At 39.4% G+C, this 21,725-nt stretch overlaps 2 protein-coding genes across 4 annotated transcripts; one reads left to right on the plus strand and one right to left on the minus strand.

Moving 5' to 3' along the window:
- The first annotated feature begins 10,010 nt into the window (after positions 1-10,010).
- Positions 10,011-13,339, plus strand: LOC148870365 (zinc finger CCCH domain-containing protein 66-like). Of its 3 annotated transcripts, none has more exons than XR_016107217.1 (3): positions 10,045-10,246; positions 10,728-13,029; positions 13,153-13,339. XR_016107217.1 is itself a non-coding variant. In XM_088969700.1 (2 exons), exon 2 carries the CDS (start codon positions 10,819-10,821, stop codon positions 12,889-12,891), a length of 2,073 nt encoding a protein of 690 aa, XP_088825826.1. In that variant the 5' UTR covers positions 10,011-10,246; positions 10,782-10,818; the 3' UTR covers positions 12,892-13,339. The 3 variants fall into 3 exon arrangements, 1 of the variants encoding a protein (XP_088825826.1); XR_016107216.1 differs by having other exon boundaries at positions 10,782-13,029; XM_088969700.1 differs by having other exon boundaries at positions 10,011-10,246; positions 10,782-13,339.
- A 5,510-nt stretch (positions 13,340-18,849) lies between these two features.
- Positions 18,850-20,952, minus strand: LOC148870366 (uncharacterized). Its single transcript, XM_088967826.1, has 2 exons — positions 19,443-20,952; positions 18,850-19,325 (listed from the first exon to the last, which is right to left on the minus strand). Exons 1-2 carry the CDS (start codon positions 20,425-20,427, stop codon positions 18,973-18,975), a joined length of 1,338 nt encoding a protein of 445 aa, XP_088823952.1. The 5' UTR covers positions 20,428-20,952; the 3' UTR covers positions 18,850-18,972.
- Between the last annotated feature and the right edge of the window lie 773 nt (positions 20,953-21,725).

Here is a 21,725-nt window from a genome sequence, read left to right on the forward strand (position 1 = left end):
TGACCGTGATCTCTATGAAAACTACAATACATATTTTTATTTCTCTCGTTTGTATTCCCCTTTAGGAAAGGTGGCCACTTTACGTATGAGGCGTCTTTGATCATCATCAAGATCTCGGTCCGCATCGTGTTTAACAGCGTGTAATCTGTTCGAATTGTTAAGGGAGCTTGGGACGGCTGACTTAGCTTCGCCTCCCAAGCCGAGTTTCTTCTATCGCCTGGGTTAGAGGGCTCACCTTCTCTTTTCCTTTTCTCGACCCCGCCTTCGGTCCTTTGGTTGATCTCTTCTTCTGTTCTCATGAACTTGTCCGCGAGCTCGAGGAATTCGGCCATGGTTGCGGGCTGGCTAGCTACCATGTGCCATTTGAACTCCTTGTGCGTTACTCCTCTCTCGGCCACCGCGAGCTATACCACGGAGTCTAATCGCAGTATCTGCAAGCATGCTTCATTGAACCGCCTGATGTAGCCCCAGATGGATTCTCCTTCTCTCTGGACTACTCCGAAGATGCTTTCCCAGGTTCTGGGGCACCGCTTGCTAGTAACGAAGTGTGCAGTGAAGACATGCACGAATTGGGTCCAGCTTCTTATTGACCTGGGGGCTAGGTTCCTGTACCAGGTGCGGGCCACCCCCTTGAAGGTGGTGGTGAAGGCCACGCACATGCATGATTCACTGGCCTTAGCGAGGTGCATTTGGGACTGGAAAGCATCGACGTGGTCGTTGGGGTCAAAGGACCCATCATACTTGTCCAAAGGTGAGAGCTTGAAGTCTCTGGGCATGGGGACTGCAAGGAGTTCTGATGCGAGGGGGGAAGGAACTGAGAGAATTGGGGCAGCTTTTACCTCATCCGAGCTCGTCTCTTCCTTATCTCTGAGCTCGGGCAGGACACGGGTGGCAGTTCGGCAACTTCGCCGGCACCTTCATTGTTGAGCGGTCCTGGTATTGGTGCTGTTGGCCTCTATGTTGCCGAGCTCGATGGACCCAGAATGTTGGTAGTCTGCTGCTAGGGCGTTGAATCGGTTCTCTGTAAGCGGGAACTCAGGCTTGGAACGCCGAGGTGCTGACTTTGCGGACAAGGTTCTTGACCCGCCTTCGAGCTGCGAGGTGGGGGTGATTTTCCTTTCCCTGGTGGTATTCGTCTTTGTACCACGTTCGGCATTGCTGGAAGAAGCCATGAGTGTTGGAGTTTTTGATAGAAGAGGAGGTTATGAGAGTTTTAGAGGAAGGCTTTTAGAAGCGTATTTCCCACAGACGACACCAATTGATGGAGCGCAATCCGGCTGGTCTTAGCGGTCAACGACCTTGCCTCCGACTGGAGCAACAGGGAACCTGAAATGGAGAAGATGAGGAATCTCCAGGGAGGAACCCGGTGAGATTGCTCCGAAGCTCAAGTTAGTATTCTCTTGAAGGCAAGATAAAACTAGACGGCGCAAAGTTCACATACCTTGTTCTTATCGGGGGGGGGGGGGTAGGGAGCCTTTTATAACCACCTCGCGCACTCACTCTGAGGCTTCTGTCAGGTCGGGTATGATTAATTCTGTGCTTCTGCCAGTTCGGGTGTCATTCCCTATGCTGGGACAGAACCGCCACTGCTCCTTGTCGGAGCTGCCTCTGTAACTGGAGATGGCGGGGTCAGGTGGCAGTGGTAGGTGATTGTTGGAATGCGGCTGTCAAGCATTAGATCCCAAGTCAGTCAAGTGCGCCACCCTTGGATACGGACTCCTTCGGTGTCAGGTATAGTTTGTTCAATTCGGTGTCCTGGGCGAGGTGCTGGAGTGGTGTGCGAGGCGAAATCTTGAGTTCGGAGAGAGGTGTGGCCCAAACTGCCATGGGGCAGGCCAGTTCGGGTTGTTGCCCTTTGTGTTCATAAGGCTTGGGGCCTAAGGGAGAGCTCGGGCTCCGTACTAGGAGTTTGGGCTCCTTGCGGAGAGTTTGGACTGTTGGTTCCTCCCTTCGGAACTCGTGCCTTGGCGAGCTGTTATGCCGAGCTGTTGCTTTTGCCACGTGTTGAGTGATTATGAGGTCGGGCCAAATCTCCCTTCATCAATAATAATAATAATAACAATAATAACAATAACAACAACAACAACAACAATAATTAAAAAAATGAAGACAAACAAAAGTATAAAAAAATATTTAAGAAATTTTAGAAAACATTTGAACACATCATTGGTATCATATATTCAGCATATTGAACAAAAATAAGTGTGACAAATAAAAATAATTTTATAGACATAAAAACATAAAAAAATTGTAAATATATTATTTACTATTCTTATCATCATAAAATTTGCCACATGCAAAGTATGTGGTCACTTAGTATATGCAAAAACTCATAAATTGAATCAGCAAACTGTTTATGAAAATAGTCAAAAAAAAGTTTATGAATATAATTAAAAGTTAGGGGTTTTTATTGATTGCTTCTGATGTGTGGCTCATTGTGACACTAGCAAGTGCACTAGCCGTTCAAGTAATAAAGTAGAGAGTGAAGTATCGTTCCTACGAGGATTTAGGAAACAATTACCAATACTAAATTGAGCACTTCTTATCTGATCAACAAATAAATCTAAACTCTAATGAAAGCTAAGAAATCCTAAATTAAAATCTATCTAAATCATTGGTCCAATTGCCTTCAATTCAGGTTAGAAGAGTAAGCAGTAAATGTCAATCTCAGAATTCAGCAATCTATCAATTTGGATCATTCGAATGAATCATGATTGAGCCTTGGTTTGGTGAAACCCCAAGGTCATGAACAGCCTCTCTCAAGCGCATGTTCATCCTATGCATGAGTGACGGTTCTTCTATCTCTAGCAAGAATCCAATCCCCATGCATGCATTTCTTCAAACACTTCTAAGGCATCAATTCAAATCTGAATTGATCACCAACTGAATTGTGCAAGTTATCTCTAACCTTGCACTCAATTCAGTTCTTGAATAGTAGATCTGAATTCCTAGAGTCTCTCTCAAGCACTCTAGGAATTCCAAGCTATAGATTAATTCGGCCAATCTGAAAATTGCAGATCTGAATTCTCTTTCAAGCAATTCAGATCTTGCAATCTCAGATCTGAGAATTCAGATCTGAGTTTTGAATGTTAGTTGGCCGAATTACTCTACAATAACACCCTTATTCAAGAAACTTCAAGTATAATTCATGACCATTTGAATGAATTAAAAAGAATTAGATTGCTGAACTGAAATTTTACAAGCTGAAATACATCAAGGAAGAATGGAAACAAGGAGAAAGAAGAAAGAAAATATAACAAAGAAACTGAATTCAAATCAAAAGAGAATGAAACTACAAATGATTTATTACAAAAGATCTTTGAATCACAAACCCTCGATTCGAACTCACCTTCTTCTTCTAGCTTGCTTGTCTTGAACTTCCTTCAGCCCTTCTTCTTCTTCTTCCTTGCGCCTAGCCTTCTTCTCTTCTCTTCTCTCAAGGTGGCCGAACCTCTAAGAGTGGGAGAGCCTTCCTCTCAAGCAATTGAACACTTTCTCCCCTCCTAGAGGCCTCCTTATATAGTTTTTCAAGGGGGCTCTTGCCCCTTCTTGAAGCCTCTAGAATTTGGTGTATTACACCCCTCATGAACCTTCTAGAGTGCTCCCTCCTTCTCTTCAAGAAACATCTAGGAGTTGCCGCCCCTAGCTCCCTTTGGGCTGCTATTTGGGCTACAACTTAGCTTGCTTTTGAGCTCATGTGGGCTACACTCTAGGCTGTTATTTGGGCTAAAAATGGGCTGGGCCGAAATTTCCTTCTTGCTAGGCTTCTTCCCTTGGATTTTCCAAAGAGTTTCACTTGCTCTTCTTGGGCCGAAAGAAATTCTCTTGCTCTCATGGCTGGGCCGGCTGAACTTGATAAATTTTGGGTTTTCTTTTCTTGCTTTTGCCTTCTTTTTGTTGATTTGGCTCCCCCTAAAATCTTTCTTGCAATCAAGCTAAAATAGGGCAAAATTTAATTAAACCATCATAATATTTCATGCAAAAACCTCATAAAATATAGATAAATTGTAGGTTCATTAGCTTCATCTCATAAGTTTTACGATTTTGTACAGTTAGGGACAAGTAGGAGAATCTATCACAATTCAAAAACGGTACCGTAAAATAAATAAAGGTTTGAGACAATACAATCAGAAAACCAATGAAAATTTCTAAGGGGAGTAATGACGTCAAATAATTCGACCGATGTGATCAATGAGGTTTGAAAATGTAGCTATATACTTCATGCAGTCAACCACATCTCATGTAAAACCCCATTGCACTATTTTGCATCCAAACGGCAATCTTGAGTCCCAACAACCTTTGCACTAACAGGGCAACTCTCATCATACATTAACAAACCATCATTTCTGCATTTCACCCCTTTGTATCAAGTTCAGATCTGGTACCAAAAACAGTGTTTTTGAATTATCATTGATCCAAATAGTAAGACCGTTTGACCTAGGAATTGTCTAACTAATCAGTTTTGTTTCACCCTTAATTCATGTCTTGACAAAAAAACATCAACATATTTAATCCGGACAATATTTTTTAGCCGTTCGAATTAAGAGGTCAAACTGCTGACCTAAAAATCGGTGGCCAAAGCAATTTCGGTTTCAAGCCGATTTTTAGAACATTGATCCAAGGTTCAAAGTATTAAAATGCAAAGAATGTTACAAAAGCAATTTTAAAACATATATTACAATACGTTTTGAATATGTATGGTGGAAAAATTAAAATGTGCATGAATACAATAGGAAATTTAAACAAATCCTACAAAATACTAATAACAATAAATATAAGTTTCAGATGATGAATAAATAAAATATTTAATCATAAAGCAGAACATACTTTAATAGTTTATCTTAGGACAAAATTGGTGATCATTGAAAAATGATGTTAAAATTAAAGTATGTATGTATAAACCTTAATTAATTATCAGAAAATTAATGTAATCTATTTTAATATTTATAAATAAATAAATTTTAATAATCAATTTGAACACTTATTGATGAATACTCACTAAAAAAACTTAAAGCTAAGAGGAAAAATGAAGATCACGCAAAATTATAAGGATGACTAGCTAGGATTCAGAAAAAAAGACAAGGAGAGTCATTAATTTTTCCTATAAACAAAAGATTGGTGGATCGAGATAAATAGTGCCTTTCCAAGTTCAACGTAATTCATGACTTAAGTAGAACCATTGCTTAATAGAATAATTATATGAAATCACGGACTAAGAAGAATGAAAAAGGAGGTTTGATAAACTAAAAGTGGCCATCATTTATTAAAAAAAGAATGGTGAAAGTCAGGTTCATATCTGGTCCACTCTCCTAAGATCCGTATACATGGTGTTGGGACCAGCTTAGCTAGCGTTATTTGACTTCAATGAGTCAGTAGAGTAATTGCTTGGACGGATATCAATTCAAGGTTAAATATAAACTTGAAGAAAGCGAGTGATTGAAGATTGTTGGAAAGGCTAAGGAAAAAGTTGTGGTGGAAAACAATGCAAGGTCGACTGAATCATCTTCAGTAGGCCTATAACTAAGGTTTTTTTTTTCTTCTTAATTTTAAATTGTTTTCTTTGCGCATTGCACATTTTAAAGGTTAATTAAGAGAATGATAGTATATGATACATCATATGATCTAATTTGTAGTCTATCTACACACAATGCAGCATCTGCCCCCTCCTATCAAGTGGATCCCACATTTTCCTAGAGCGGTCAAAGATAAGACCAAATCAGGGCCCCCCCCCCCCACAATGTCCCACAGCACACCTCCACAGTGTATTGGGAACATCTCTCCATGATAATACCAAAAATGATAATATTACCGTTGGGAGATGTTCTCAATACACCATGGGGATGTATTGTGAGACGTTGTGAGGGGCTGATTTGAATTCATCAAAGACATCGAGATTGGATTCAGTCCTCACGAAACGTGCTTTAAATCGTTGAATATCTTTTTATTTTCATTTTATGGGGAGATGTTTCTAATGCACAGTTGCAAAAGGTTGTAAACATAGGGTGAGATCAGTTTTATGAGGACTGAATCCAAATTTGAAGACATCAGAGTTGCATGAACTCTTGATTTTATTGTTTGCAATTGTTATTCTTCACCTTTCATACAACGCCAAAAGCTAGGAAATGCTTTCAATAAAGCCCATTACAGTCTTTTATGTTTTCTTCTTTGGTGAAAGGCAGTTCATTATATTATCACTCTTATTCAAGGTTTTTAAAACCGAACCAGCTAATGAACCAGTCAGGGGTCTAGTTCTCGGGTTGAATGGTCCGACCTGTTCGAATCGAATAGACAGCCCGTTCTAACAAAAAAATAAAAAATGGCCAAACTATTGGACGGTTCGAACAGTTCGACCACCTGGGCTAGCGGTTTATTGACCAAATCAATGGTTTTTGACGAAATAACGGTTCTGGGGTAAAACAGAACCGATCACCTAATCGATTCTCGGCTTTTCTGGTCCAACAGTCCGGTCCGGTCCGATTTTAAAAACCATGCTCTTACTAACAAACAGTTCCCACATCCCTACCTATACAATATTATTGCCATGTAAAGGAGATGTTCCCAATGTACAGCTGTAATGTTGTGTGGGTAGGGATGTAAAACAGCTTGTGGGTAGTAGATCCGAACCTCATTATTAGAATTCACAAACTGAGTTAGTTTCATGGGGCTCGTAGTAGCAACATTTGTGTGGTTTAGAAGTTAGAAGAATCAGAACCCACAAGAGATTGATAAATCAATTTTCCTACTCTAGACTCCCATTGGATAACCAAATTATGATGTGAGAACTATCAATACCCCCAATGTCAGAATTTGTAGGTTCAAAGTACATTTGGGGTAGATGCCAGGTCGGAATTAATGTCAATTCATGGGTGCATATAAGTGCATAGAGTGTGATTTTTGGATGTTTTGAATATTTATAGCTATACAGTAGGAATAAAAAATCTGCATTAGGTGTATCCATACTTCTCCAAATTATAATCGATTTTTATTTTTAAGTTGAACTGTGACTAAAATCCAGTTGAAAGTCGGGGCCTTGAAAAAAAAAAGTTGAAAGTCGGGAACATGTTTGAAGCTGTTACCAATTACCACTCTCGTCCTTGCGTTTTGTGTTGCCAATTTTTTTTCTCATGTCACATTTGTACTTGAATCAATTTGGGAAGTGGCCTAAAAATTTATCCAAATTAAGGGAAATACACTTTCTATGAGCCCTAAAGTTCCATGCAAAAAATGCAGAGAAGTTAGTAAATAAAACTTATTAAAATTCCTAAACTTGTGATAAATTTAATAAACAATATCGTGCGTATGTACATATTGCATATTGTTTTTTTTTTTCTATTTCTATTTCATTTTGAATGAAACTTGTCTCCAAGCTGAAATTTTTAAGGGATTTTCATCGAGTCTCGTGCATTATATGTTCTACGTGTTTTGATATTCCAAACAGAGTAGTATTGGCAGCTTTGAACATCAGTTCATTCAAATAAAAACTTAGCACAATAAAAATATAAAAATAAAAAAGTGGCAACTTTCTTTAAATAATAAATATTTAAGATGAGTTTGATCAGGTCAACGTTTCCAGTTCCAGCAATAGAAACTAGAGAGAGAATTCAAAAACCATTTTGACTGCAATTGTTATTCTTTTGATATTCAATGATAAAAGTTGGGAAAACACAAGATTTCTATGGATGATGTTCAGTACATTCCAGTCTGAAACCAAAAATGGTAACCCGCTTTACTGACAACTGAGAAGGAGGTGCTCGTTAATTTGTAGATTTTGTTTTCTGAAACAATTAACATATAAGCAAAATCATCTTGTTTTTGTTTTCGTTGATGTGGCAATTACTTAATTTCATACAACAAAATGGTTCAATATTTTTCAAAATAAAAAACAACTACTACATTAATAAAACCATATTATTTTTGCTGACATGACCACTAATTTTATTTTGAAAAGCAAGATAATAGCATTAGGAAACACCCCTAAATTATATGAAGTGTTGTTGTAATGGCTGGTTCACCATAGCTAACTTCATATGTAAAAGGTTATACGATGAAAATATTTATTACAATTGTATCTACGACTCAAAGTGATATATCAATTCAAATATTTATCTATAGAATCATCTTTAATTGATGATAACATAATTGAATTTATGGACAATACTTGTCTTTTTTAGTATTTCATGTAATATTGTTTCATTCAAATTCCCAACACAATTTCATTTGCATTGATACAAATGTATGGGATAAATCGGAAGAACGTAAATTTTAATACACATTTGCTTCAAGTTTTATTTTATATGGCCCCATTTGCTTTTTGGTAAATTTTTTTATGGGAAACATTAATTTGGGTAAGTGCATTTATCCATATTCTTTTATTTCTTATGTAAATAAGGCAATGATTATTTTAGTCATAAAAATCTATTATTAAAAGGGGTATTTTTGTCATATTCAAGTGTTGTCAACTTTTTCCCTAAGTGAAAAGTTTATTTACCCAATTAAGATATGGGTATCATTTACTCGGGTAAATAATAATACCCAGGAAAATAAACTTTCACTGGTCCTCGTAGAAATCTGAAAAAAGAACATGAGATTCTTGGTGAATGGGAACCAAAATCCCATTGACCAACTTTCCCCCTCTCAAAATCCAAAAAAAGAACTCCCCTTATATTGCTTCAATCTTTATTTTATTTCATTTACATTGGCAAACAATTAAAACGAACGGGCCCTAAATTTTAAAATAAATAAAAAATTGCATTCTCCCATAGTTTGGTGTAAACTAATCCAGGTTGCAGTTTGCCATATTTCTTATTCCTAATCCCTACTCCCTTCCAGTTGCATCTGGTGTAATGGATTGGATTGGATTCAACGCCTTTCCTAACTTGACCATGAAACTAACCCAGTCTGACCCGTGAATTGTGTGGGGTAGGACGGGCCGTGAGGTATGGTGGGCTATGCTTACGCAGCCGGCACTACATACATTATCCAAAAACTTCAGAAAACGCCAACCATTCTTTTCACTTTCGAGTTCACTTGAAAGGATTTCCATGGTTGGTGATGAAAGGAAGGTCGTCGGATTGAAGTGTGGTAAATTCCAATCCGATGTGACAGCCCAAAGTAGAGAGGGGAGGTTGCTTGGCTTCGGTGAACCCCAACTTCTCACCGTTGGATCATAATTTTTGATGGCCTTGGTCTTTGGAGATAAGAACACCAGCACATGCTTTGACTTTCAACTTTATTTTTTTAAATAAGCTGCTGAGTGCGGAGTGCAGAGGTGGACCTTTCTACGTGATTAATTCCCTTTATTTTATTCAATTCTTTGTTTTATTGATTAAGAAAAAGATTAAAATAAAAAAGATGAACCACATTCAAACGTAGCGTTGCTTATTTTGACCAAATCTTCAAAATTCTTCTATGCATTGGAGAAGAAGAAATGAGAGAGAGAAGAAGAAGAAGAGACAAGAGGCAAAGAGCTTCGTTATTGGCTGTTGGTGTTCTGGAAACCCACACCGAGCGTGACCGATACGTCGATATTTTCAAGAATACAGAGAATCGCGATATATCGGCCATATAATAATAATATTCATTTTTTTTTGTGGTAATTGACATAATCTCCACTTATACCAGTGGAATTCTGAAGATGAAGAATGAAGGCAACGCTTGAATCGGAAATCGTTCGAACACTGTTCGAATAGTCTTTACAGCCTTTCATCGGAAACATCTTCATACTTCTTCTGTGCTTTATGATATTCTCAATACAAGGCTATAATGATTGTTCGAACGCATTTTGCACTGTTTAAATTCGGTTTCTGCCGGTCGCTAGTTGAAAAACACGGATTGCATGATAGTCTTAAGCCTAGCCTATGGCAAGATTAGGAATCTTTTCCCGGTCACCACGGTCAATGCGCTTCAGTAGACTGACTGACGCGTGTCAGCTGTACCACTGAGGCGGTTAGATATTATAGATGGTAGTGGATCCGGCGAATTTAATTTGCATTTAGATTTCATTTGGCTTTGATTTGAATTTCATTAGTGGGGGAAGCCAGAGACAGAAAGAGACTGCTGCGTTGCTTCTCTCGCCTTTTTGACCGAGGCGAAGCAGAGGGGAAGAGGATACTCGCTTTCCTCTCTTCTTCTTCGTGTCTCGTCTCTCCCTCGGTGCAGATAAAAAGGAGCCGAAATCAAGACTTGTTTCGTAGCTCGTTCGATTGCTTCCGATACACTCCTACCCTAACCTCTATTATATCTGGAGGTGCGTTCCTCTTTTCTCTTTTATTTCTCTCCCTTCTTTCTTCTTTTCAGAATACAGATCGTAGATTTATCATTCTTGAATCTCTAATTAGCTGTGATTCTGATTCCTGAGAGCTGTAGGTAGATCTTAGACCGTATTTTAAGCGCCTCTTCCTTCTTGTTGATTTTTGGGAGACTTTTCCTGAGCTTTTGTTGTTGTTTAATTTCTGAAGCTATTATGATTTTATGTTAGAAGTTGGTATTCTAATGTTTCTAGAAGACTAAATCCTAGACCTAGTCTTGTTCTCATATGTAACTAGTATTTTTGAACCAATTCCTGATCTTTTTTTTTTCCTTTTCTGTCAAGGAACCTATATCCCTAAAAAGTAGAACCCTAAAGGCTGCTTCTTTATTTTCCCCTTGTGTGTAATTGCGTGTATGCTTGTTTGAACTGTAATTTATATTCGAGGGCAGGCTTGAATTTGGCTATCTTCTTATTGCAGAAAGAGAGGGTTTGTTTGCACGAATAAGGAGAATTAAGACTGTTTCATGTGCAGTGGTCCGAAGAGGAAACTATCTCCGGCAGATTTCGTCATGGAGGGCGAATTCCAGAAGCCAAAGGAGGGTTTGAACTGTAACCTTTCGGTTTTGCTCGAATTAGCGGCATCAGATGATCTGATCTCCTTCAGGAGTTTAGTGGAAGGAGAGGGTTTGGATATTGACGAGTCGAGTTCCTGGTATGGGAGAGCGATCGGGTCAAAGAAGATGGGGTTTGTGGAGAGAACACCCCTTATGATTGCGGCCTTGTTCGGGAGCACGGAGGTGTTGACCTATATCCTCTCGACTGGGAAGGTTGATGTCAACAGGGCCTGTGGGTCGGACGGAGCAACCGCCCTCCACTGTGCTGCTGCAGGGGGATCTGCTTCCTCTATTGGGATTGTCAAGCTTTTGCTTGATGCTTCGTCCGACGCTAACTCTGTTGATGCTAATGGTAATCGACCTGGGGACTTGGTTCCTCCAGTTTTGAAGTCGTGCAATTCGAGGAAGAAAACACTAGAGATGATGTTGAAGGGCTGCAGTTGCACAGGGGAAGGACGGATTTCTCCCGATCTAACTATGAACCAAACGGAGGAACAGCCAGAGCAGTTGTTGATGCCACAGGCCTCGAAAGATCCTAGTGAGAAAAAGGAATATCCATTTGATCCCTCGCTTCCCGATATTAAGAATGGGATCTATGGGACAGATGAATTCAGGATGTACACATTCAAGGTGAAGCCTTGTTCCAGGGCATATTCCCATGACTGGACAGAGTGTCCATTTGTCCACCCAGGGGAGAATGCTAGACGCCGTGACCCAAGGAAGTATAACTATAGTTGTGTTCCATGCCCTGAATTCCGGAAGGGGACGTGCCGGCAGGGGGATACCTGTGAATATGCACATGGTGTGTTTGAGTGCTGGCTTCACCCAGCACAGTACAGGACCCGTCTCTGCAAGGATGAGACCAGGTGCACACGAAGGGTTTGTTTCTTTGCACACAAGCCTGAAGAGCTACGTCCTTTATATGCCTCAACTGGCTCAGCTGTTCCATCGCCTAGATCATCTTCCGCCAACATTTCTTCACTTGACATGTTGCCAATGAGCCCAGTTGCCCTTGGTTCATCATCTCTGTTTATGCTCTCTACATCTACACCACCCATGTCGCCCTCTGTGGCCTCTTCTTCTCCTATGGGGGGGGCTTTGTGGCAGAACCAGCCTGGCCTTGCCCCTCCTACACTGCAGCTTCCAGGTAGCAGGTTGAAGACCACACTAAGTGCCAGGGATATGGATTTAGACATGGAATTGCTTGGGCTTGATCGTCATCACCAACAGCAGCAGTTGATGGATGAGATCTCCAATCTCTCCACCCAGTCCAGCTGGACCTTGGCCACTGCTGCAGCCCTTGCTGCCTCATCTGGTGGTCGAACGGGGGAGTACAGTCAGCTTGGTGGGGTGAAGCCTACTAACCTTGATGATGTTTTTGGATCCGTTGATACATCAGTGCTGTCTCAATTGCAGGGGCTCTCACTGAGTGCTGCAGCATCCCAGTTGCAATCTCCGACTGGATTCCATATACGCGAAAGCATTAACCAGAAGCTCCCCCCCAGTTATTCGACAAGCCTCTCTTCCTCTCCAGCGAGGACATCAACATCGTTTGGACTTGATCCCTCTGGTTCAGCGGCTGCAGCAGTAATGAATTTGAGGTCAACTGCCTTCTCAAAGCGGAGTCAGAGCTTCATTGACCGTAGTCCAGTGAATCGCCTCTCTGGGCTTCCTTCTATTGCTACCTCTGCTACTGCGACATCTTCTACACTTTCTGATTGGGGCTCCCCTGATGGGAAATTGGACTGGGGCATTCGAGGAGAAGAACTGAACAAGCTGAGGAAATCAGCATCTTTTGGGTTCAGAAGCAGTAACGGCAATATGGGCCCAGCTAATTCCCCAATGACGGCAAATGTTGATGAGCCAGATGTGTCTTGGGTGCAGTCTCTGGTGAAGGATGTTCCATCCGTGGGGACTGGACAATTTGCTGCGGGACCGCAGCAATATCAGTTGAATAGCGGGGTTTCAGAGATGGTTGCTCCATGGATGGAGCAGTTCTACATGGAGCAGGAGCAGATGGTGGCTTAAGCAAGATGACGCCACCTCTGTAATTCTTTAAGCTAACCAGTTCTTTGGCCATTTTTTGATTGATATTAAATATTCATTTTATGCGTAGGGAATTCAGAGAGCAAAGCTGAAAAGCAAAAAGTTAAAAACACAATTTAGGTAGGAATAGATGTGTCATTTCGTGTATGAGATGGGTTTGCTAGTTACACAGCAAGAGGGTTTAGGTGGAAGAAAGAAACAAGTTCAATTCTAAATTTTTTTTTCTTGTGATATTTTTTATAGGTAAAGGGATCAAAGAAGTTGAAGAGCGGAGAGAAAAGAGGTCTTTTTCTTGTAAGACCAATGGGTGACGGATAATGGAATGTAGGAAATGAGGTCGGAAGGCTTCCAATTATTTGAATTGCTGATATACATGTATTTAGTCTCGAATTCATGAAAGTTCGTAAGAATAGATCGTATTCATTTCCAATTATTGTAGTCTTTTAATTACAACTTGAATTGCGTTGTTTCCCTGCTAATTAAGAAAGCATGTTTATCTAATGGGGTGTTCGACAATGTGATTATGCGAATTTTTGTTTTTCTAAAGCAAAAACGCCCAGCCAATTCAAATTACTGTATGAAAATTGCCATCGCGCTGATAATAAGGATCTTGTATAGGGGCAGGTATCCACCGGGTAGCGTAGAAATTGTCATCTCTAACGATGAAAAAAATTGATTTTGATTTGCTTCAGAAATTGGATGACTTGATAGCTGGTCGTGAAGGCAGTACATAAATAAGGCAGTGCATAAATTAGTAAGACTCCTAACTTCACACGACCTCCTGTGAGATCAGATCTCCTACTCAAACTTTTTCCCTAGTGGGTAAGAGATCCCAGTGTCTAGGTCGAATGGTTTTGGCCACAAATCTCCTACCCAACTGCTTTGGCAATCGGTTTTTAAGATAGCAATCTGATTGTCTGGGTTGAACAGTTCTCAACAGTTAAAAAACATTTGTATATCTCATCTTACTATTAGATTGGAATGCTAGGGTAAGATGGATATAAATACTCTATACTCATGAGATGGGAGCCAAGAGTGAGAATGAGAAAGGAGTTATTGACTTGTTGGTGATATGCCACATCATTTTTAAAATATCTATATTACCCTTGTTTGAAATAAGTGTTTTTTCATCAAAAGCTCATAAGTGCTTATTAGATTAATCACTTGTTTTAAGTACTGATTTTTCAAATAAGCACTCCCAAACTTGGCCCAAGAGGAAGAAAAGAAGGTAGATGTGAGGGTGACCTACAAGGTGACAACAAAAGTGATGGTGCTCCAAGTGATAATAATGAGTGAATGATAGTAGATTTGAGATCTTTCTCAAATCTCTCTTACTGATCTAATCGAAGATCTGATAAATCTTTCTTGGATCTCTCTCTCTCTCTCTCTCTGATCTCAGAGATCTGAAAGGTCTTGGATCCTCTATGTTTTCTCTTGTTTGATCTCTTCTCCCTCTATTTTTTAGGAGAAAATCTTTGATACAGAAAATATATGGTATGGAGAGAGTTTTGACCAATCAAAAGCCACCCATGAATTTTGATAAATAACACCTTATTTGCAACCACATTTATGATTCCAGTTTATTGGTCAATTGTTTTTTTGAATATCATTCCATATTATACTTAAGGGATTTTAATTTTTTGAACATTATAAATAATTTTTATTAAACCGCAAACTTTTTTCTGAATCAAACGATACAATGACCAGACCATTCAGGTGAACAATTCACCAACTAATGCAACGGTTTTTTGACAAAATGATGGTCTAAGATTAAAACGAAACTGGTACCAATGGTCCAATTGTCTGGTCAAATAGTGGTTTTAAAACCGTGCCTACTCATATATCACCAACCATTTCACCACTACTTAACTTATCACCAAAACATGCATAGAGAGTTGAGACATGTTTAACACCAACATACAGATATCAAAGCCCTTTTACAAGTAACTGATTAACACTAGTTTACCCACAAGTCTACCCCTAGTTCCATGATTTTGAACACCTAATAAATCTCTCATTACCATTATTACCCCTTTGGGCCCTAACGGCCCACTTATTCAGATACCTATAGACATATGGACTATTCAGATCACCAGTACAGTAGGGTGAGTAGGACCTATGCACTATCAATGTGGCAATTTCTACACCTTAACACAGTCATCAATTTCAGCAAGTCTGGACTCGAGTGGATGATCTTTTTTCACGGTGGATAATGTTTTGAAAAATTTTTAAATTAATGTAAGGTGACGTGGTTTTAATATCCACCGTGAGTAAACGCGGTCTTAGACGAGGATGTGAATTGCGAGACCGGATCTGCTCTTCACACATGGTGTCTCACATGGACCTCACAGGTACATCCCACTGTGTATTGGAAACATTTCCCATACTTATGTGTTATTATTTATGAGAGATTTTCTCAATGCACAGTGGGATGTGTCTATGAGGTCATTGTAAGACGCCCTATGTGAGGAGCAGATCTCAATTCATGAATTGGGATGTAACACTTAAACTCTGAAGTGAAGAGTGGTTGTGTCTGTGTAGGGCTTGTATATGGTCATTGATTAATGGATTGATGGCTTGGATTTGGCCGATGGTCGTCAATTTGCCAATGACCAACCGGAACATCAACATAATTGGATTATCATTTAGGGGAAATTCCTAATTAGTACCCTATACCTTGGGTTAGTGCCATTTTGGTCCATGAACTTTAAAATACGACAATTTAGTACCCGTATTTTCAAAATGCGACAATCCAATACCTGTTGTTAACCAATCGTTAAGTGGTATTTGAAAAAAAAACATAAATGCCCTTCAAGTGTCATATAATTCTCTTTATAACCATCCAAACGTTGACAAAAAATAAATAATTCCAAATCCTTGTCTCTTCTATTCAAGAAAGTTAGATAAAAGAGTCAAGGATTTGGACCATTCATTTTTTGTGAACATTTGGATGATTGATAAAGAGAATTAGATGACATTCGAAGGGCATTTGTTCCTTTTCAAATGCCACTTAACAGTTGGTTAACGGAAGGTATTGGATTGGCATATTTTGAAAATTGAAAATTTTCCGTCATTTATTTCTGCCTCCCTACATTTACATCTTGGCGTGTATTGAGAGCATCTCCTGTACTTTGTTATTGGGAGATGTTCTCAATAAATGGTTGGGATGTATTGTGGAACGTTTTGGGGCGCGCGGTGTGTGGTCAGATTTGGAATCCCTCAATTCCACTTCTTTTTACTACGAGCTATTACTTATCCGTGTTACCAGTTGGTACATCAAACTCGATTAAAACTTATATAAATTTATTTGTATTTTCTTTTAATAAGCTGGAATAACTGAGTTGGTTAGAGCGTGTGGTCCTTAACCATAAGGTCGAAGGTTCAAACCCTTCATTTTTAGCGTGTTGTTAGTTTTTTCGATTCTACTTTTTCCAACCATGAACTAAACCCTTTTTTTTTTGCCCCTTTCTCGTACTTGGTAGTGCTTGACATGGACTGCTTATGAAATAAAAACAGATGGATTACTGCTACAGGTCTGGCCTTACAACATTGCTCCTTGCTTTCACTAAATTAATTAATGGCAAGTTGGCAACCTATATAGTTAGCTCGTGAGTAGAGTATAATTTCGGACCTCCGGAAGTTGTAAAGAATTATGCTTCTCTGTGTACTAACATTAAATTACTTTGAGTAAGTCATCTATTCAACTTCAATATTAGACCAAGTATTCTATTGGCAGCAGCCATTTAAATCATAACCCAAGTCATGACCCATAATTCTTAAGTTCTGTCTTGAACTTTTTACAAGATCACTCTTTTTTTATCTCAAAATTTTTAGCAAAGGGTGATTGCATTGGACAACAACACAACATAACACCCCAAGGACAATGTGAAAATATAGCATTCTTCAAGCGCAAAAAAAAAAAAGATAAATAAATAACGCTGGATGAAAATTTACTTAGGAGACAAATAAAAAAAAAAAAGAAAATATCCATAATTCATATAAAAAAGATCACCTGATCTCACATTTATGCAATGATAGAATCTAGGAAGGCTGACAAGTGTGAAAATATGGGCTAAAATGCCAAACATTAGGCCCATATCCAGCTGACCTCCCTAAGACCCCATATAGCCAGGACCATCACTTGTTATACTGCATACATTTATTTTCTTTTATGAAATTGTAAACTGGAGGTTTAATCATGCCTATCTATTTGAAACTGATCTTTGTCCTGTTTCCTGTGACTTGATCCAGTGCTGGACCCAACCCCCTTAATTTCGATTCCAATGAGACCTTTAACCTCATACCAAAGATAGAAAGAAAACAAAACATGTACACTGGGCGGTGAAATAAAGTTGTTCTCTCTCAAATGGGCAGAAAAATAAAAGTAACCTGCATTGGTCAAATACTTGAATGTGACAGCAGCTTGGGTTGGTTTGATTTTGGTTGGATTTAGTTGAATTTGATGGATTGGAGCTGATTGCAGGCAAAAGAGGGTTCCTTTTTTGATATGTAAGAGGTTAGGGGCTCTCTGTGTCTGTGTCTAGTTTAGCTAGTAAAATGTGAATCCCTTCCATGTTCACTTGGCCAAATGGAAGATCCATTTCTAGGAAGAAATAGTTGGGTAATTGCTCTCTTAGGCTTTTTGTATTTTTTTTTTTCTAAACAACATATCACATCATAGCCACATGATATGACAATAAGACAATTTGAGTTGATGCAATCAATAATGAAACATCAAAAATTTATTGCATTACATGATTTTTATTATAGCTCAGTTTGGAAAGAGCGCAAATACAAATATATACAGTACAAATACATACAAAATAGTATAAAATGCAAGGTTTTGTATTTATACTCCTTCCAAACTAAACCTATATGGAAAAATGGTGGCATATGGAAGAGAAGTGAGCCAGAAAAGTAGAAGTCATGGGATGACAATGATCAACCATATTTCCTTGCACTAATGGTAGCATAAGTATTTTTCATTCAAGCAAAACTTCAACTTGTGCCCCAAAACTCAACTAAGGCCGAAAAAGAGTTGCTTCAAAAAGAAAAAGATTTAAGTTTCTTCTTTTTTTTCAATCAGTGCCTGTCCTATGATCCTATCCATCTTGCATTATGATTCAATTGTTTCACCAAAGGCTTGAGTTCATCAAACTGCACAACATAGAGACAGAGTTGCCCGTCTCTCTGCCTGTTCTGGCCCTTGCACTTTACAGCTTACATCTTTGTCCTAGTGCTACAATGAATTGGCCTTTTCGCATATCTTCATGTACTGTCACTGTGTAATCCAGATTTGTTACACTTCCCATGCATGTTGGGCATTATTTTTCCCCTTGACTCAGAGACTAGGCTTGAAAACATTTTCACAAAATATTTGAATCTTGCTATGAAGCTTAGCATTCCTTGCATCCCAACAGAAGATCCTTTTGACTTTTGAGGGTAAATAAGAGAAACAGAAAATTGAGGGAAAGTTCTGTCCTGTGTTTCCCCTTCCGCCCCAGTTGCAGTTTGCAGGAGCAGAATTGGATTTGAATTCCATTGCTTCCCCATCATCTATTCTATGTCTAAAACACAGAATTCACAGGCTAAAATTCTTTTTTTTTTCCGCCAAGCTCAGCTATGGCAAAAATTAGACCCAAACGACAAAATCTGGAACGTTGGGAAATTGACAATTGCCATTCCCCTTGCCACATCTGACTCAACCCTACTCCAACTGCAAGCTTGTAGCTGAAGTAAAGAGGAGAATTTTGAGTCATGGTTAGCATAGAAAATTTCCCTTATTTTTACCATGTTTGGCATTTTCCCCTGTTGCCCAGAAAAAGATGTGACATTCTACATTCGTTCGTTGTAATTAGAAATTTCTTCAAATCTCTTTACGCTTATACTCCAGGTCTACAACCTGGATTTTTTTTCTCTACTATTACAGGGCGCCATGGATTCTCAGGGAATTTAAGCTCACATTCTTAACGGTGGAGCAAGAAAAATACATATGCAGAAGAGACTTAGCAGAAATTATACACAATTATTCAGTCTCTTGAAATCATTTTTGGGCACAATTCTTCAAAGAAGCCTAGAAAATTCGAATATAATCTCGCAGAGAAGTTGATCGAGAATTTGTATGCCAAATTCAATCCCGATCTCTTCTACTTCTTCCAACTTTGATATCTCCCTAGAAACCCAAATGGAGGACCTCATTTCTTTTTCAGCTAAATTGCTAATCACTCCCCACCACTCCAAGTACCCCTGATCATCATTCTTCCTTGTTTCCTCAGTTTTCACTTCAAAGGGACCTGATCCCCAATAATCTGAGCTCGTAATACAAGCCAAAGGTGGAGGAGATACACAGTCGGACTTTGCAAGCTCTGGCGTGAGGCTTCTTCTTGAATTTGAACCTCTTGGCTTCCATTCTTCTTCTGTTATAAAACATTTTAACAAAGGGAGAATGTTACAATTGGAAATGATTGAATTTGAAAACCTCACATAAGAAACTAACTTCGAATTTGTAAGGAAACTGAATTGAGGAGGCAAACCTGATAAAGGAGTTCCAGAATCGACTAAAAAATCACTGAGATCAAGAACAGAAACCGGGCTGGTATTTTCCGAGTCACATTGGGTTTCAATTTTCCTAGGCGTAGTTGCGGACTCACTCTTCTTCTTCTTAACAAATTTTGCTTTTTCAGAAATTTCTTTGTGGTTATTAGGCTTTGTTGGACTTCCCGGCTTGGAGTTTGAGACTCCTTTTGGTTTTTGGTACACATCCTTCTTGTGAGGAGGCGTTGAAACCGGAATCTTGATGTCGTCAGAAATGCGAACTTTTCTTAAAGTCCTCCTATCGGATATCTTTCTCTCCACCTTCTTCTTTTCGTTATAAACCCTTTTTCTGCTCTCTTGATCTTCCTTCTTTGTTTTGTTCCTCTTCTCTGCTACCCTCTCTCTTTTGTTCTCCTTGTTGTTTTCTTTCTTCTCTGTTTTCCTCTGCTCCAATTCACTGAAACCCTTGTCAGATTTCCTTCCCTTAAACCTCAGCTCATTAGTTTCTCTTACATTCTGAAAGCTGAGAAGAAAGAAATCTTCATTCTCTAGCTGTAAGAACGTCGGGGCTTCGCGAAACGACAGAGAAGTCATTACCCGTCGATGGCGCCCCCGTGGTAGGTCGAATTCTGGCCAGTATCCTGCATAGTTTACCGACCTACTTCGGCCAATCAAATCTGCGGTCTTCCCTGGAGGAACCCAAGTCAACTCCGGTAATGACTCAAGACCCATCAGCCTAGCGACTATACCTGGAATTGCTGCCGTTGGAGCCTCGGTCTTCTTCGAGGCCTGTTGCTGTTGGTGATCCGACTCAATGCAATCTGGCTCTTTAATGTGATCGGCAGGGCGAGTCGGGAGACCACCAGAGCAGAGGAGACGACGGAAGATGCCTGAGAGACACCCATTAGTGGCATTGTGGGAATTGCCCAACTTTGCATCAAAAGAAGGGGTAGATGATGACGAGGAGGAGGAAGAAACGCTCATGGTCAGAGTGTGAGAATAGAGTATAGAGAGTGAACGAGAGAAGTGGGTTAGGTTTGTTATAGTTTAAATCACCACCAATAGTTCACTACCGCCACCACCACCATAACAAATTACCTTCAACAATTACAACAGCAACAGAAACAAATGAAAAAAGAAAAAAAAAATCAGCTTGAATAAAAGAGACGGAAGAGAGAAGGATAGAGAAAGGGGAGGCGCGCTTTGTGTTTGAATGCTGTGTAGGAGATGACGGAGGTTGATGGAGAACTGAATTATTGTTTAAAAATGAAAGAAAAAGACGGTGGGCATTGAGAAGTAATGGGTGTGGCCTCGCTTTTCTTCCACGAGTTCACATTGGAGAGTGACGGTGGGCAAAAAGGGTTTTGTTTTTGTTAGTACGGCTGGCGACTTTTTGGAGCTTCTTTTCTCCTTCATTTTTGGGGTATGTGTCAGAATTCAGATTCATGAGGACCAGTCGACCAGACGGAGACGATCCAGACCTGACGAAATGCTTTACTGGATACAGCCGAAGTTGCTGACTTTGTTCCTTAAAAGTTTTAAAACCTCGGTCTAAGTAGTGTGGGTCCGATGGTTAATTCGCGGTTGTCTTATATGTAAATACCCCACCCCCACCGACCAAAACTGGTCTCCTTCCGGTCTCTGTTTTTCTGATTTTTATAAACTGAGAGAAGTGAAACAAACAACAAAAAGAATCAACACTGCGTCCAGAGATGAGGACTGGATAAATGATTTTTTCTTTTTTTTTTTAAAAAAAAAAACAACCTTCATTCATTTAGTAAACTGTTCATACATGAAGATCCAGGTTCAGCTGTTTGGATATTATGTATACAGGCATTATATGCTAATCCATGAGCAGGAGCAGCTGTATTATATGATCTATTTATATATTCTATTATACATAATATCAAAAAAACTTTTTAACTTCAAAATCTTCTTCATTTATGCTGCTCACGTTCCCTTGATGATCAGTCAAAATGGTCACCGATTTATATTTCAAAACAGTTGCTTTCCTGAGGCCATGTATTGCTGGTCACCATTCTGCTTGTGTACTTGATGAAGCTTTGATTCTTCTTCTCTCTGCATACACACAAGATTGATTTTGTGTTAGAATGACAAAACAAATTCCAGCTTTGCCTGTTACTGGATTAAAAGACCCATCCACATAGATGTAAGCCTCCGTTTCTCTTTGTTGTGAAGGAACCTCTCTTTGTTCACTTTGTTTGTCATGCTCTTTACCAACTATGTATTCATCAGCTTTTGTCACCACTTCTCTGGGATCT

This window comes from Nelumbo lutea, chromosome 2 (assembly GCF_056320005.1).
Source record: "Nelumbo lutea isolate HS-2025 chromosome 2, American lotus-T2T, whole genome shotgun sequence".
NCBI classification, from domain to species: domain Eukaryota; kingdom Viridiplantae; phylum Streptophyta; class Magnoliopsida; order Proteales; family Nelumbonaceae; genus Nelumbo; species Nelumbo lutea.